General features: G+C 54.6%; 1 protein-coding gene across 1 annotated transcript in view; it reads right to left on the minus strand.

The window, feature by feature from the left end:
* Positions 1 to 17858, minus strand: part of SGIP1 (SH3GL interacting endocytic adaptor 1) — a 67711-nt gene that overhangs the window by 16271 nt on the left and 33582 nt on the right. Inside the window, exons 9-18 of the mRNA XM_080406707.1 lie at positions 15280 to 15291; positions 14462 to 14486; positions 13990 to 14041; positions 12839 to 12924; positions 11453 to 11545; positions 10153 to 10227; positions 7735 to 8190; positions 4471 to 4589; positions 3530 to 3656; positions 59 to 118 (exon numbers count right to left, since the gene is read on the minus strand). Of these exons, the coding sequence (XP_080262833.1) occupies positions 59 to 118; positions 3530 to 3656; positions 4471 to 4589; positions 7735 to 8190; positions 10153 to 10227; positions 11453 to 11545; positions 12839 to 12924; positions 13990 to 14041; positions 14462 to 14486; positions 15280 to 15291 (1105 nt within the window). The remainder of the gene's footprint in view (positions 1 to 58; positions 119 to 3529; positions 3657 to 4470; positions 4590 to 7734; positions 8191 to 10152; positions 10228 to 11452; positions 11546 to 12838; positions 12925 to 13989; positions 14042 to 14461; positions 14487 to 15279; positions 15292 to 17858) is intronic.

Raw genomic sequence — 17858 nt, forward strand, 5'->3', positions numbered from 1 at the left:
GTCGGAGAGCAAGAGCAAGGGGAGCAAGTCGTTACCGGGTATGCTATGCACTACTTACCTTCGAAAGTCAAATAAAACTTTCCTCTGTCAAACCAAACGAGGGAAGGCTGTTCATTCTCTGTATGGCCAGGAGTTGAAGCGGGATGGGAAAGGTTAAGGAGAGGGAGAGAGAAGGACACAGTGTGAGTCACAGAGCAGGTCATTTATCTCGCTACAGGGAGGGGCGAGGCGCTGCAAGCCATTCACGTGCAAGGAAAGGGGGGGCTCTTAAACTCTGGTTTTGGCTTAGGAAACAGAAAGCAGAAAGCAAAGCTATGGAAGCCTAGATGGAAGAGTATCTTTGCCCGCTTGGGAAGGATTTTTAGGGGGGTGAGGGGGTGTCTTTTTTTTTTGTCTAGAGTAGAAGAGGCTTCTCGGTTCATGCACTCCGTCAGCATATTCTAACTGCGCTGAGTTCGGCAAACACGCCTTCTCCTCTTCGCCTCCGGTGATGTCTCTGCCGTGCTACAACAGCGGCAGCGAACGTCTCCCAGTGGGATGCTGCAGCTGCATGCCACACCGGTGTGCAAAATAAGTGACAGTGAAACGTAGGTATTTTCTGTTGCATTTCAGGACATAAAACTTGCAGATAAACAGACACACGCACACAGAGCAGGAGACGCCTGGCTGGAATTTTTCCTTTCTCATTACAACCACCAGCTCCCTGCACTCACACCGCCTCGAAAGCCACGTTAGACACCAGGTACTGCTGAAATAACTATGGGTAGGGGGTAAAAACTGGCTTTTTGAGCAGTTATATTAACCCTTTTGAATTCAGGAGGTGATAGCCTTTCACCTCACGGTTCTTTTTGTCACTGAGAAACTGTCATGCAAGGTGCTGCGAGCAGTGGGGTGCTGGGGCTCGGGCACTCGGGGTGCCCGCAGCCGCCCACTCCGAAGCGAGATGTCTCGAAAGTGCCCTGCTAGTACAGTACCTGCAGGCGTTTCACAGCGCCTTTCAAACGTGGGCAGTTTGTCAATAAAAGCATCATCTTCTGATAACATAAGCAGAAGAAATGCAAAGGAAAGAAAAAAAAAAAAAAGAATGAAAACACAAATCCCAAATGAAATCAAGCAGCGCACTCTATCAATGAAAAGAGACAGAGGGATTTTAACGAGAGAAATAATGGAAGGAACGCCGACACAGAAGTAACAGCTTCTTTCTTTGCAATAAATTATTCAGACTGCACATGCAACCACAACGAAAGCAAACCAGACCAACACAGAGGACAAATAAACAAAATAACGCTTCCACATGCTCCTGGACAAACTCCGTCGGACTTTGCCACAGCAAACGAGCTGGAGCGCGTGGTGGAGCCGGACCTGGCGGCAAGCCGAGGGCTGGGGGCAGCCCCGTGCTACCCCCACAGGACCCACAGCGACCCCCAACCTGCTGTCCCCGAGCCCCTCCTGTGCCCTGCCCCCCTTTCACCTTATCTTTTCCTATCTCTGCACGGCCGGCCCAGGTGTCAGAAGCATTCCCTGCTCCGCTGAGGGTTTGCAGCCCGGTGCAGCCAGGCGAGCACTACGTGGGTGCTGGCCCAGCGCTGCTGCCCAACCTCACCCCGGCTGTCTTGGTGGTGGGGACAACGGAGAGATGCTTGGAGTGCCCCGGCATGGCTCCCAACCCCTGCCTGCCCCTGCCTGGCTTTTCCCAGGTCAAATCCTGACAACACGGCACCCACCACTGGCTTTGCATGGAGCTGGAATTGCAAACCCTGCAACCCGGGGGCACCCCTCCTGGCTGCCCTGCTCGGGGTCTCTCTGCCGAGGGGTGACCTGAAAGCTCTGAATTTTGGCTCTTTTTCAAGCAAAGCCCCTTCGGAGGGGGTGGGAGCCACTAGAGCCAGTGGGCACAGCTTCTCACCCTGCAGCTGCGTCAGCCCCTGCTGCTCAGGGTGGGTAGGTCATTAAAAACATCAAGCAACAATTTTTGTTCACAAAAATATGTGTCAGGGAGAAAAACCAACAGAAATTAAAATGAGAGCCTAAGGGACCCATTGCCTGCTCAGTCTACAGGACCATCACACAGCCCCCATTTCAGAGCCACTTTGCCCGGCCTCCTGAAGCCCCCACAGCCATCCCTGTCCTCAGCCTGGCTGCTCTCCACCAAAATGGTGTTTACCACCCGCAGCTTGCTGCCAAAGCTGCAGGACAGTGGGCACAGCCAGGACCGACAGCCGATACACCGGGGATGCTCGGGGCTGGCTGGCCCCTTGCTGGAGGTGCGGGATTTTTTCAGCAGCATGCTGTGACAGTGACCAACAGCCGGCGAACAGGTACAAGCGTCTACAACACCTCAAGAGTGAAGCAAACAACAGGATGGAGACGCAGGTTGGAGACTCCGGCAAACCTACAGGGAGGGCTCGGGTGGGTGCCGGCACCGCGGGGACGGCATCCACCGCATGGCTTGGGCCATCCCATCGCCTTCCAGCCATCGGGATGGTGTTAGGGTGGTGATGCTGCCGCTCCCCACGGCTTGGACGGTGGGAAACGCCGCAGCCAGGACACGAACACCAGCCCGGTTTGAGGTTTTGAGGAGAGCCGGGGTTCAGCTCCCTGCGCAGAGCCTGCCTGCCACCCCACGCCGGCAGAGGCCTGCCAGCTCCCTCCCTGCCGCGCAAACCGAGAGTGCTCATCACAAAAAACACAAGAGAAAAAAAAAAGAAAAAAAAAAGAAAAAAAAGAAGGAAAGTGTTCCTGGCACAAGATGGAGCTGCGGGAAGCGAGGGGCAGCGGGGCTGGCGGCCCGGCAGGATGACAGGTACACGGAGGAGGGAGCGCTGGCAGCCGGGGATGGGGGGGTGGGGAACAGAGGGAGGCACAGAGGGTCGCAGCACATGGAGCCTGGGAGCTGCCAGCCAGACTCTATTCACATTTCTTGTCCCAGGCCCTGGGGGGCACTGGGGGGGGGGGGGGTGGGGGTGGCAAAACTCATGTTTTTCAGGATGTTTCTCCAAAAGAAAAACTACAGCCCTTTGTTCTGGTCTAGGACCTGTCAAGGTACCGGTTTGGAAGAACCTTTTCCAAGGTCTCGTTTCCCACTGCCTCTCTACGGGGAAGTATGAATTTAGGACATTGAGAGAGATTTAATATTAGTCGCCTCCTGGATCCCAAGGTCTGGCTTCCAGCCGCCCTCCCCTCCATCTACAAGCATTGCCCACAAAAAAAAAAAAAAAAGCTTATTTGGACCAAATGTACAGACCATAAGCACATTTTATATTATATTTCACTTAGTGATAGCCCCTGCCTTCACCAAACATTCATCTTTCACAGCATTTGGAGCTGCCACAGAGAGAGCTTTCCCTAGCAGCATCACCTTTGTGATCCGTCACACCCCCCTCAAATCCCTTTTTGCATTTAAAAATCTGATGAAAACTAATGAGCGTGAACCTAAAGAACAATCTAGCAAATGAAAAGGTTTCAGGAATCTTTTAAGCACGTTCAGAGGTAGGAAAGGTGAAAGAACAGCAGTGCTGTATGTTTTTACCAACGGTGGGAGTGGTGGCTGCACTCAAGGAATTGGTGGAAGATATGGAAGAAGTACTTTCAGCACGGGCTAAAGGTGCTATCGGAGGAGGACTGGATGAGTGAATAGGAGGGCTAAAAGGCCTGGACTGTAGGAAAACATAAAATAACAAAAGGTTAAAGAAAATATCCACAGTGACATTTGCATCAAACAAACAGAAGCTTTTTTCTGTAACCCTCTGTGCCTCCAGGCCAGGCTCCGCTGACATCCCAGGGCTGACTTAGTACAAAACTGAACAATTTTAGTTCTTTCAGTGCCAACAGCATTTTAGTCCAAACTTAAAAAACTGGCAGATGATTCCCACTGTCTCGTGGGTCCGTATGTTGGAAATCCTCATCCTCACTAGGGATGGGAGGTCCAGGGGCCACAGGATGGGTTTAAGGCACTCGGCATCGGGGAGGAACAGTGCCACCGCACGCTAGCTCGCCAAGGAGCTGCTCAGTGGGTCCTTATGGATCCTTTAGGGATAATTGTATAACCATAACATCAATCAAAAAATTCTCTACAACTTACCTGAAGCAGCCCGGGGTGGCGGGATGGAACCCACTTGGCACGGCACAGCGGTGGGGAGCCCCACCAGAGATTACCCTTCCCACGAGCGTGCTCCCTTTTCACACCCGTTTTCTGCCTTCACTGTAACTGTGAACCACGGCGGGCCCACGGCTGGCACCCCCAGGCTGCCAGCAGGCAGGGCAGGAGACATTCACAGCCATTTTCCCACGTGGAATTGGTCTCGTTGAACAAATTATGGAAAACCCCTGCTGGCCCAGGCAGCCCCCACGGTTACTTGCTCTTCACGACCTGCTCCGCTCAGTTAACCCGTCTCACCGTTCAGCAAACGCAGCCCCGCCGCCCCCACGGCACATGCATCCCCCCTGCACGCCTCGTGACCACGAACATACCACGTCCGCGACGGGCTTGCCAGGGGGCAGCTTGGGCCGGGAGGGGGGCCGGGGTGGCGGTGGTGGTGGGGTGCCACAGGTGGCCAGTGGCGTGCCGGGGCGAGCCGGGGACGAGGAACCTGCAAAAAAGGGGAGCCGTGAGCATGCGGCAGGCTGCCCCCCGCAGCTGCACACCCCCCCCACCCCCCGCACGAAGCAAAGGCTTCCCCCCCGCCCCGAGCCGCTGGGTGCCCATGCACAAGCTCCCGTTGACCATCGCGCCGCACTGGCAAAGAGCTTTTCGGTTGCTGATGTGCTTCTCGCAGGGGCTGCCCGCCTGCACCAGGCACCCGGCTCCCTCGGCGAGGAGGAGCTGGGAGAAGTTGTTATTGGAGGAATCTCATGATTTTCCTGAAAACAAGGCATGACAGGCAGGGAAAAAACGATGCTTAACTCCTACAGCAGCCGACAGGGATGTCACAGCTCCCAGGGCTCCACAAGCAGCACAGCCGGCGAGCAGGGTCTGTCCCCTACCGCAGGAACGAGGGGTCCTGGTGAGGGGGTCAAAGCTTTGTCCGAGTGAAGAAGAGGAAGGGTGGAAGAGCAAGGTTATCAGATTTGCTGGGAGTGTGACGTGTTTCCCAGGTCTCTGGAAGAGCTTCAACGAACAAGAGGGTGCTGGTGTCGTGCTTTGTGGGGTCCCCAGCAGCCGCTGCCCTGCTGCCAAGGGGGACATCCTGCGATCAAATCGAATCGTAACAGATGCTTAAGGGGACGCCCAGCAGGATGCTTTCCTCTTCCAGGGTAAGCTCAGCAATAACTGGTGTTGTACAGAGTGGTTGGAGACCGCATCCAGACAAGAGGGGCGGCAGGAGCTGGGGGGGACGTAGACCCCATGTTGCAGGATGGCTGAGCTGGCGTTTGCTGCCCACCTCCGCGGAGCACAGCAGCACATTAGGATCTGCACAGCAGCGTGTTTTGCTCAGGCTGACAATGAAATGATGCCTTTAGCCTTATTTTTCCTGCTTATGAGAGAATCTGTTTATTAAGCTTTTTGCGTGATAGCTTAGTTTAAGGAAATATCAAAGCTAGATCTGCAGAAGACAGACCAAAAGGTAAATGACAGAAGGCTAAGACAAGAGGTGGACTTGTTTAAAGAGAGTAAATCCTGGCCCTCCATTTGCACAACTCTGAAATGCAAGCTGTTTTTATTTAAAAGCCTGATTTGGGAGCCAAAGTTTGAATTTTTCCTTTGTTATCCCAGTAAGAGCCTGACAAAACCAGAATTGTTCAGCGAAAGTAACTTAGCAGCACTGAACAAGTGTCAGAAGATGGAGACTTGGAGGGTGCATTTGGCCCTGGCTCAGGAGCAGCCGCCGGCCAGCCAAAGCCCTGCCAGACAGCAGCTCCCACCCAGGGGGCTGTTCTTCAGGTTCTTAAGGGCCCTGTGAAGCCCGTGTACCTCTAGATATTTTCTACAACGAGAAGCTGGCAGCATGTTGTAAATCAGCATGAAATCAGAAGCCTGCTGGGCTGGGAGCAGCCTGCTCTAGTGGGAAGCGTCCCTGCCTGTGGCAGAGGGGTAGCACTAGGTGACCTTGAAGGTCCCTTCCAACCCAAACCCTTCCACACTTCTATGATGATTCTCTGCTGGTCCCCAGCCCTGCCCCAGTGACACCCACGAGCCCAGGCTCCTGTGGGATGTGGAGGTAGGAGGGAGTCCTGGGACGGCTCTGCTCCACAGCATCCGACAGCCGGGCAGCCCTGGGGCTGGATGCAGCCACAGGGGCCTCGGAAGAGCAGCACGGGCAGGGTGCTGGAACCGCACCATGCACCCAGACTGGCTGCAGCTTTCTGAAGATTCACATGATTTTTGATTGCGCATGTCAACGCTGCATTTGTAGGGCTCGCTGTCCTGGGTAAGGCTGAGGTGCCAGCACACTGCAAAGGACCGAGGCAGGAGACAACTTCTAGGGAAGAGATGCGGATCTTCCCAAACAGGCGGTGCCCCCTTGCCGAGCTGGGTTTCTCCATCCATCCCTATGTGCTGAGCCACTGGTGCGTCCCCATCCTGCAACCTCCACTCAGGTGAGACAGTCGCTCAGTGGGCATCTGGGTGGAGAGGGCATAGGAAGAGTGGTGCCGATTCCCACTGCCGATCTCCCGGAGAAGCCCCAGCTCCAACCAGTGTCACCGCACCCGCGCAGACCCCTGCCGCCCCATCCCAGCACAGAAAAGCCACCACCAGCACAGCAAAGCCACACTAGCAGCAACAGCCAGGCTCAGGGGAAGGGGGAAGATGCCCCCAGCAACCCCACAGCCCCCTTAGAGGTGGCAGACGGCACAGCTTTCGAGGTCACACGAGGCTAGTGACAGTGGGTGGGCACAGGGCTGGGGAGCTCTGCACCCAAAGTGCCTGCCACGGGTGCCAGTGTCTGCAGGGCTCTGTGGGGGTAACTCTCTCAAAAATAATGTCTGGTGGCTGCAGGAGGGCAGCATGGCAGCTGGGGGGGGATGGGGACACACAGCACGGCTGCCCAGGTACAGTGAGCGCCCTGGGGTCAGTGTCTGAAATAACGTGATCACGTTGCACCTTCTCAAGCACTGTGGGAGAGCTTGTGTAAGCTGACCTCTGAAGAGTTCGTTTGCCCTAATGGGCGTGCAGACATTTATAATTAAGCAGATGAAGCCTGGCAGCCAGCACATGCTAGACAATCCTGTCTGGTTCTGCCCCTGTGAGAGGTTTCACCCTGGAAGCAGTTTCTCCAGACCTGGCTGGGCATCCATCCACGCTCTCACAGGCGAGAGGGACCAAGCGCCAGCAGATCCCTGCTGCTGTGAGTTACTTTGTCTCAGCAGCCCTGGGGCAGCTGGATGCAGTGACCTGTCTGCCTGCAGCAGACTGAGCCCCTCTGGTTCTAGGGCTTGCTCAGGTTATTCGCCTGAAGCGTTTCTGCTTACATTCACTCTGAAGCCTACTGAGGATGGAGTTGCAGCAACAACAATCCCATGCAAAATTTTGCGTCGAGGGGTTGCATGGATGGCAGAGGTGGGAAGGGCAGCTTGTGGGAGCTTTGGGGAAAGGCTCTCAGACCCATCCGACCATCAGACACGCAGCAAGGAGTGGGGGAAGAGGACACAGGAGGCTGAGGGCAGACGCTGGACGTGGAAGCACAAGACTGCTGGGTGGGAGCGCAGGCGCCAGGCACAGGCACAACCAGGTGGGAGGGGATGGCGGATGCGGTCACTGCCACACCGAAGCACACCCAACACCACGGGACGTACCGCTGGTGCTTCCCGTGCCGCTGCTGGTGCCTGGTCCGGGCGAGGAGACCACCGTGCGGTAGGTGGGTGGTGGAGGCGGCGGCGGGGTCGCTCTCTGTCCCGGCCCAAAATCTTTGGGAGAGGCGGCCAGCTCCAAGTTCTCATCCTTAAGGTGGGACTGCTCAGAAACCTTCTTGTGAACCTCTTCCAGGTGGAGCGGCGAGGGGAGCGGGCGGGAGGGCTCAGCCACTGGGGCATCAGCCAGGCTGCCCGCTGCTGCCAGTGGGGACCCCGCTTTTTCCTGGGGCATCAACTCTGGAGTCACGTTTTCCGGGGATTGATCAGAAAAATTGACCCATTTGTCTTCTGCATTAACAGCAGCAGACTTAGGGGATAGCACGGGGCCAAAAATGCTGTCCAAGTCATTGATGGACGGAAGTTTGTCTCTTTTGAGCTCTGCTGCTGTCTGGTCCCCTCCTGTGGTCAAAGTAGTTTATTTTACACTTAGCATTAACCGAGAGCACTGCAGTTGCACTATTCTCTACGGAGCTCTACGTCAGCTACTTTTCAGAGGAGATGCTTTAAAAGCACGGGTTTGTTTTTTTCTTATAAGCTGCCAGGGAATATAATTCATGTGCAAGAAGATTTCTACAACAGGTCATGTGCAACGCATAAGGGATCACGCTGGATTGAAAACATACGCCGTAGGAGCATGAGCATGCACCACGAGCCAAGCCCACCTCCTCCATCGCTTCACACACAGCGCTCCTGTACCCTCCCCAGTTCTACAGCTGGCTCTCAGCCTTTGTTACGTACCGCCTAAACAACACTGCTGGGTCATTAGCATCACTGAATTACCAGCAGTATTAAACTTACGCACTCAGCTCTCTTACACACTCCACTCTCTCTATATATTTATATGTATGTGTCTATAAATATATATATTTAAACATGCTGGCTTGACACTCCCAAGAAGTGCTGCCGGGCATGCAGTGCAGGAAAGCAGGCAGGTATATGTATTTCAGTTGCAAGCAGCAGCAAAGGGTGTTTTAGGGCTCTGCTCACTAACCGAGCAACCGCACATCCACATTTGTATTTGAGTCCATAACTGATGCCGAGATGGGATTCAGCAGCAGTTACACCTCCAGAGGAGGGAGATCCTCCATCCTCCCTTTTGCGCCCTGTTCTCCTGCATTTACCTTCGCTGAGGGCTGGGGCCAGGGGGGCTGGCAGCTCTCCAAGGCCAGGCAGGCTGCCCAGGACTCCGCTTTGCACAGACCGAACAGGGGATGCAGCGAGGACCAGGGCAGCGTGTGGCCAGGCACGTGCGCTGACTAAAACCAACGTGCCCCCTGGGCTCCTTGTGTCAGCATCCCACCCCTGTCTCTGCATTTGGAGAGGGGCCACCTGATGTTCTGCTAAAACAGGAAAAAAAAATAGACCTCTGCCACTTGCTTTACTTGGTGCAGAGGCTGAAATGTGCAGCGAGTCAGACCCCAGCAAACCAGCCGTGACATGCAGCTGGGCACTGCCTTTGCTCTTGTTGATGACTATGTATGTAGATGGACACTCTGCCAGCCTGCCTGCTTAGATAAATAGAAAAATCAGGATATGGGAGCATAAATGAAATATTGATGGATAGAGCAGTAAGCTCAGAGCGGGGGATTTCTTCATGGTGATGTTAATAATGCCCCGAGGTGCTCTCTGCATCTGTGTGTGCAGCCAGCCAGTCAGCTCCCGGAGCCAGAGGCCAGGGACTGCCCACCCCTCCTCAGCACCTGCACCTCCAACAGGCTGCACCCTGCCAGCAACATGAATTATACGCTTATAAGCACTTTACGTCCTCTGGCTGCATCCAACACCACCTTTCAACCCTTCCCTCCTGCTGTCCTTTATCCCAGGTATCCCACGTCATTCTCTTCCCCCAGCCCCTCTGCCGCCAGCACTGCTGCAACCCCCCGCTGCGGGACTGGGGTGTGTTTCCCACCTCCCTGGACAGCAGCAGGAGTTTGGGAGGGCAGGACCAGCTCCCCACACACAGGCAGGTGCCCCACACCCTGTTATTTCAGAAGCACAGGCTGTGCCGTGCTGCTCCGGGCAGTAATGTGCTCTTCTGCTCCCAGCTTTGAGCAGGGCATTAAGGCTAATGTTGCATTTCATCTCTAGCAGTGACCGATCCCAAAGGTGGGGAGGGGGGGAGGAGAGAGCGTTAGTTTCACCAGGGTGACACCAACTCGGGAGCCAAAAGCATCTTGCACCGCTTCTAAAGTATCACCCCCACTGCAGCATCCACTAAAGCACCACGGATGCAAAGAAAAAAGGATGCGCAAGGGCCAAACCTGTCCCCGAAACGCAGCCCCGGGACCCGACGCCCCAGCGCAGCCCCCGGCGCAGTCTACCAGGGCCATGCAACCGCGGAGGTGGGCGCTCAGCCTTTACCTATTCCCACCGTCAGAGGGGAGCCGGTGCGGGGCGGCGTGGCGGGGATGTTTTTCGGCGGGAGTGGCGGAGGTGCTGCAAAACAGAGGAGGGAGGGGGAAATCAGCGGGGCTGCGCCAGGAGCACGCGTGGCTGGCGGGGGCGGCCACATGCTGCCCAGGTGTGAAGCAGGCAAGTGGCTGGGCCAGCTGGAGCATCCCCACATCCGGGAGCTTATGATGGGTCACCGAGCGACAAGTGATCACTGGTGCCCTTTGCTGGGTTTTAGGTTTGTGGGGTGTTTTCTCCGCAACCCCCCCCCCCCCTTTTTCCCCCCCCTTTTTTTTTAATTTTAGGTTGTACTTTAAAAACCTGAATTATAATTTTAATTAAAACCTGTAGCCTCCGAGGCACATATCTGCTTCCGCGTTTCTCATGTGCCCATCCTGCACGGAATGCTCACACAGGAGGAGGAACCATGTGGCTAATTAACCCAGTGCAGCTTCACAGAGGTGTTTTGGCAAAGCAGATGTAAGTAGCATCCGAGCCAGAGCCTCCTGGAGGAGCAGCCGGAATGCACCGTGGCTGCTCTGGATGCCGCTCAGCACCATTAAGCAGCCATTTCAATCCCAAATGTCACAGTCCCCTTGCAAGCTCGTGATGTGGCCAGAGGTCGCCTTGACCTTGGCACAGCAACACCAGCCAGCTGGCAGCACCAGGGCTGGGGTGGGCTTGGCCTGAAATAGGGTGGGCTAACGGCTGGTGCGGGAGAAAGGAGCAGGGGAACAAGAAAAAAAAAAAAAAAAAAAAAGAAAAAAAGACTGTGGCTAGGGAGGAGGAAAAGCTGTGGTTCCCCTGGCTGCCCTGGGCAATGGGAAAAGCTGCAAGCAAAACCGGGGATTTGGGATGTGCTGCCCTTCTTTAGGTTAGCCTGGAGAAACCTGTGCTTCTGACCTTTCAGACCAAATAACTACATCATTAACACGGCAGATCAGGTACTCCTCACCTGGCCATTTGCCCCAGCTGGAGATGTTTCATCTTGTAAATCCAGCCCAGAAGCGTGTTTCCCCAGGGAGGATGCGTGCTGTCTCTCCCACCCTGGCCCATCCCCATCCATCCCATCCCCGGCCAAAGCCCTGTCCTGGCTCGGCCCCGACGCGCACAGCTATGGCCGGGCCAGGGAAGAACCACCCTTCAACTTGCTACCGGCTGAAAGGTTACGGCATTGCACAGTAGCAGCAGTCTGAGTGAGGGAAAGTAGAAGGTTTGATTTCAGTATATAGTCATTTATTTCCAGCTGATAACCTGCGCGGACACTTACTTCCAGTTGGAAAAGGTCTCTGTAGCTTTGGGGACTCTACGCTTGTGTTGACGGGCTGGACCGAACCCCATATCTCAGGCTGATCTAGAGTGGCTGGAAAAGAAAATACCAAAAAAAAAAAATATCAATTAATACACACACAAAGGCAACAATAAAAGTGACTGTCTCTTTCCAAATACCAAAACACAGATGAAACGTGTTCATCTGAGGCTTGTAAAGAGGCAGCTCAGCGGTGGCAGAACCCCCTCATTAAAGACAGGGGGGCTTCTGTAACGGCAGGTAATTACAAGCTTGCCTGGTTTTTAAACAGGACATGCAATTAGTTTGACAATCATGCTGCTTGACAAACCAAACAATGCCATTTATGTATTCGGAGGCTTATTACATTAAGTGAAACATTGCTTTAATTGCAAAAATCGTCTGGAATTTTAGGATATGCAAGGGAAAAAATCCCCAGGTATTAAAACAGAAAGGTCCAATTATATTCACAGAGGTTGTAAGGGGGGGAAAAAACTCTTCTATATTTCATTTAAACTTTTGGGGGGACTGTGTGTGGGGAACTCCAAACAACTATAGTTTTGATTAAAAGAATTAACTGGAGTCATTAATTATAAGACATAACTAGGCTACGAGCGGCAGCAGCCATTTCGTGATAGCTGAGCAGAGCCACCGCCTCGGAGAGGAGGATTTTCCTCCCCAGGCACAGCCCGCTCCAGCCTGTGAATGGGGTTTTTCTTTGGGGACAACAAGCCTGGCAAGATCCCTGCGCCTCGGGAAAGCTGTAAATAAAAAATAAAGGCTTAGGCTGGCAGGGGGTGGGGGCAGCCAAGCATCCTTATACTCCTTGTCCAGAAGAATGCTGTTCCTGGGGGAAAAAAATGACATTACTGAGATGACATCTTGGTGGCATGGGGAGCCGTGAGGCACTGCCAGGCTGCTCGGTTCACGTCCTCCTTCAGTTAAACTGACGTGATGCTGGAACACTGCTGCGGCACTGGGAGCTAGCGGCTGCCGCTGTCACACACCGCTTCAGGGTACGTCGGTGGGGCTTGGCCAAGGGGCACAGCCCGGCTCTCATTTGAAAAGTCAATCATTTTAATATTTGTTAGCTGCCCTCTTTCAGGATCAGTCCTAAGACCACATAATTAACTAATTGACCCAAACACTTGCTCTGTTTCCATATAACCCATACAAACCCCAACCCCAGGTTTAACGCAGCCACCCACCCTTCGCCTTTAGTTTTGCCTTTCTCCGTTCAGAGGAGGGCTGGGGGCTGACACCCAGGGTACCCCGCTTGCCAGCGGAGCTGGCTGCCTCAAGCCCTCCCCAGGCACGGCACAGCCAGCGGTCACGGCCAGGAGATGCCACCCGTCTCCCCCAGCTTACCGTCCAGCTTCTGCTCCTCGAACGCCGACTCGAGTGGGGGCCCAAAGAGCGGAGCCAGCGCCGCGGGGTCCTCCCCGGCTTTCTTGCTGCAGGATGAGACAAGTGCGGAGGAACCATGAGGTTCAGGGTTGTGCTGAGACCTGGTGTTTGAGTGCAAATATGTCTATTTTTAGGGTGCGTTTGCATTCTAGGCTAACAGCACCTGGCAAAACAGAGGGTTTCAGGCAGAGAAAAGGGGAAGGAGAGCAGTGGAAACATTGGGCCGTAGCAAATCCCATAGCGCCCGTGAGGCGCTGAGGCACTGCAGATTGCTTTGGGATTAGTCAGAGCTACTCCAGGCTGCATGGAAAAGGAGGGGGGAGGGAAGAAAAGTAGTCAAGGTCTGGATCATGCTCAGGTCCAAGACACCTCGAGTCAAGCCCTGCAGCTGCACGGGGCACACTCCTAGTGAGATTTGGCTTCATGCTGTACCAACTAGTCGGTCTGCTTTCCTGAATCAATATATACACATGGCACCCGCCTGCCAGCTCTCCCTGTCGATCGGGCTCAAGGCAGCTTCCAGCCACAGATGTCCTTGCTGCTCTTGTGGGAGAGCGAGTGTGGACACCGTGCATCTGAAAGCAGGGGTGCCGCCGTCATCAGCACCTCAGTTCTGCACAGTTTTGCTCAGTCATGTTCCGGGGGACCCGCTGTCGCTGCCTGGGCACCCCCTGCATCTCTCATCTCCTCACACAGCATCTGAGCAGAGAGGACCCAGCGCTCCCTGTGCCTCTTGCATCCCGTGGCACGGAGCATTTATTCAGCTTATTTAAACACCCAATGCAAATGTTGGTCTGCCTCATGAGCCTAAAAAGTTAAAGCGATGTGTCGGCAGTGGTGTCTTTGACGAGCCAATCTGGGGCAGCTCAGCCAGGTGGTGGCTGACAGTATCTGTAGAGCAGTAAATACCTGCTGGATTTGCTGCTGCATTACTCTGGTGTGACCCACCCAGGTATGCATGAAAGGACCAAAACCTGCAGGTGAAAACAAACACTTCCCACAGCAATGCTGCAAGTGTGCAACTGCCCACTGAAGGGTTTAAGCACCGCACCAGGACTATGTGCCCAAGCGTAGCCGTGTTGGATTGTAACGCCGAGGGACTCTGTACTGACCTGGCAGGGTCTGGGGTCGGTGTGGAGCGCCGGGGCCGTGTGATCTCCTCACCTGCGGCACAGGACAGACAGCGCGGGGTTAGAGCCATTCCCCTGCCCACACCCCACACCCCCTGAGCCCCAGCCCACCCAGAGCCAGGCTGGCAGGAGGGCTCGCACCAGGTGTGCCACCGACACAGCACATGCCCCATCCCACACCTGCTGTGGGGGTGCTGGCAGAAAGAGGTCTGGGGTTTAATTCACATTTTGTATCTGTGGAAATATAGATTAGGGAGCAGCACCATTTCTATAGGGTACCCTGAGGACATCCCATATGGCCTTCTTTAAGATAGACGTCTGGGTGCCATCATTTCTGCCAGGACCACTTCACAGCAAACCTAACCCACTCCCTGCTCCACCCACCACCCCCCGCCAAAATATCATCACCACACCATCATAACTACTGTTCTTGAAGGCTGCAGAACATACTTACTGGATAAATTCCTTTTAATCGTCCCCTGGAATTAGAAACACACGGGGTCAGCAGAATGGACAGGGACAGGGGTGCACGGCAGGGGTCCCCCAGGGAGGGTCGCAGCAGGAGTGGCAAGAATTGCCCGTCCAAGGGGGTATTTAGTGCACGTGGCTGAAACGCGCCCAGCTTTGCACGTGTGCTGCGAAACCCCACACGCTGCCAGCACCGGGGCAGCAGAGCCACCCCAGCAAGAGGACTTTGAGCCACGTAAAGCCATCACCCGGCAGCACTGCCTTCGCAGCAGCCCGTGGCTTGGGGGGTCACTTACACCCTTGCCCCGTGGGAAATGGCATAAACCCCAATTCCTCATGTTTGACAGGTGCAAATCCATCTAAGTCAAATATCATGGGTTTGGCCACCTAAACCCTCGCTCCTAGAATCACAGCTCGTTTAGGTTGGAGAAGACGTTTAAGCTCACAGAGTCCAACCGCTAGCCCAGGGCTGCCGAGCCCACTGCTAACCCACGTTTCTCACCACACAATGCCTGCACACAACAGAAGCCAAACCCCCCCAACCCCTGACCATGGGAGCAGGAGCCCAGCTGGAGGTGGGCGGCAGCAGGAGTACCTAGGACCACAAGCAAGGTCTCCAGGGGGGTCACAAGGATGCGGGTTGAACCGTGGAGGCTGCCCGTCATTGGGGTGGCTGATGGCACTGGCACCGCTCCCCCCTTCCCTTGCGCTCACCATGTACCTGGCGTCCAGCACAGACTTGGACTCCCCAGCCCCCCCGTTCCCAGCGCGGCAGGGGTGGAAGCAGGGAGTGCGGGTGCTTACCGGGCTGCGCCGCTGCGGTCAGCGAGAAGGAAGAGAGAAGAGACACCTGGTCAGAGAGCGACAGGTCAGCACCCCAAGGCCCCCAGCGCCCACCACACCCCTCCATCACAGGCCACAGTGCCAGGTGGGTGTCCTCCACCACCCAGCCTCCACCCCTGCCACTGGGAGCGCGGCATCCTTCTCCCACAGGCTGGAGGTCACCCTAGCACAGGGAGAGCAGCGTCCCAGGAGACCCCAGAGGGAACCCAGACCCCACGGAACAGCAGAATTCCCCCACATTGGGCTCAGGGAAGCTGGAAACCCAGCCCTCTCGGGAAGCCGTCACCATTGCATAGAGCGGCACCATGGCAGCAGGTCACGGACTGCTGCTGGGCTTTTCTGCCTTCTCACACCTTCCAATGTGCAACAATGGGTCTAGAACGTGCCTTGGTAAAACTGTGCCAGGCCTGACACATCTTGTCCAAAACCACCAGCTCTTTCACCCAAACTACACCCCCAGACTATGTACATCCAAAGCAAAGACAGCCTAGCTCTATTTTAAAATGTTCTAAGTTAAACCAAAGGAGAAGAAAAATAAACATCACGCCTTCCAAAATGGTAGGATTTGTTATTTGCATTTTACATTTCAGTTCTAGAGACATGCAAAACAGGGACCGTGCAAACAAGAGAACACAAGACTGTGTTAAAAAGTTATAAGAGATAAAAAAACTGTATTTCTTACCGGACTTTTCCTCTAAAAGAATGCAGAAAAATAAAAAAAGGAAAATGAGAATATAAGATAATTTCTATAAAGGGATAACAGAAAAATAAAAGATTTGTATTATGACCAGAAGCATCAGGTATATAAAGTGTTAAAGGCACAGCAAAGCAGAGTCATGCGCGCATCCAGCCAGGCTGTCACTCATCCAGACAGAAGATTGGAGCAAGAGAGAGACAATACAGACACACAAAACTCGCATCTGAGCCATCTCACGGAAAGGACCCGCATGCTTTGTCACCAGCAGCCCCCGCTAGCTATAGACAAAAGCCGATTCCCAGCCTGTTTCATTTCTTGGAATGCTCCCTGCGAAAGGAAAGTCAACAGCACGACTTCTACTCCAAAGTGCTTAAATTTCAGGCTATTACTCATTGCCTTTGCTCGGTGACTACTTTTTTGGACTGCTACAAAGCCCCTGCTCCCGGGGCCATGGTGCAGAAAGGGAGGCAGGCAGGACCAGGGATGACAGCAGGAGGTGTGAAGCTGCTGGTGCGGTACGCGGCACGGGCTGGCAGTACCAGCTCCTGCTCCGCAAGAAGCGAGACCTGAGCTATCAGGCATCAGAGGATGCAGCTGACACCAGTTCACAACAGCATCTCCAGTTTTCTTCTTGTCTTCAAGTTAAGGCACCATAACTTACACCCCAGAAGGGTGGGGCAGACAGTGCCTATGGACACAGCATCTCCCATCCTGCTGCTGTTTTCCAGGAGAGGCTGGTGCACAGGAGGGACCGGGTGCTGGAGCAGGGCTTTGCAGCTAGTTTTGGGGAGGAGATAAGCTCAGGACAAGGGCAAGGACCTGGACAGCAAAGCATGGAATTCCTGTGGATGCAAAACTCCTTCAGCCAGCTCCTTGCTGGGGCTCTGGTGCTTTCCTGGACAGCTGGGCTTGTGCCGCTTGCTGGGACCCATGGTGCTGGGGAGCGCCTGGCTGCAGCACCGCTCGCCTCCCCACCTGCACTCTTTGGCTCTGTACACCAGGGTTTGGATCGTGACATGGGGAAGCAGCATGGCTCCTGCCCAGCCTGGCACAGGGCTTTTCCCCGAGCCCTTCGGGCCGAGCTGAGCACACCTGTGCTGTTTTACACGGAGGAGACAGCTCCAGCCCCAGGCTGTGCTCTGCCGGCCACCGGGAACAGGGAATTCCCAGAAGCAAAGCCCAGAGCATCCCGACCCAGCGCCCAAAAGGCAGGCTTCGGACTGCACCACAGTCATGCTCACCAGAGGCTAAATCCTTCCTAACCGACAGCAAAACTCCTCCCAACCTCAGCAGGAGAAACACCACAGAAAAGAGGCGGCACAAAAATCACATCTAACAAAATGCACATTTTGTGGGGGTTTGCTTTCCTGGAAAAGGTGAGGGGCAGAAGAACTGCTGACCATATCAGCCTACTCCTCACATACTGGTGCAAAACTATTCAAGTATTTCATCACAAGAATAAAAATCAACCAAGGAACCATGGACTGCTAGGAGCTGAGTGTAACCATTCGATAATTTCCTAATAGATCTTTATTTATTGCCAGAGACAACATCGCTTTAAATTTTCCGGCTAGATTCTCTGAAATCCCTCCAACTGCAGGCTGCAGCACAGAATCAATGAGCAGCTACTCCCCACCTCTGCTGCAGCTGTGCCAGAGCCACCAGCTGCACCCCGGCACGGGCAAGCACCCCGCAGTGCCCAGAGCAGCGAAGCCCCGTGGCAGGGGCCTACTGCTGGCAAGGGATGCAGGCAGAAACGCAGCGAGGGAAGGACAATACACCAAATATAGACTTGGCCTGTCAAATACATTCTTAGTGCTTTCCCTATCCCATTTTTAAAACG

The sequence above is a fragment of the Falco punctatus genome, assembly GCF_963210335.1.
Source record: "Falco punctatus genome assembly, chromosome: 11".
In the NCBI taxonomy this organism is placed as follows: domain Eukaryota; kingdom Metazoa; phylum Chordata; class Aves; order Falconiformes; family Falconidae; genus Falco; species Falco punctatus.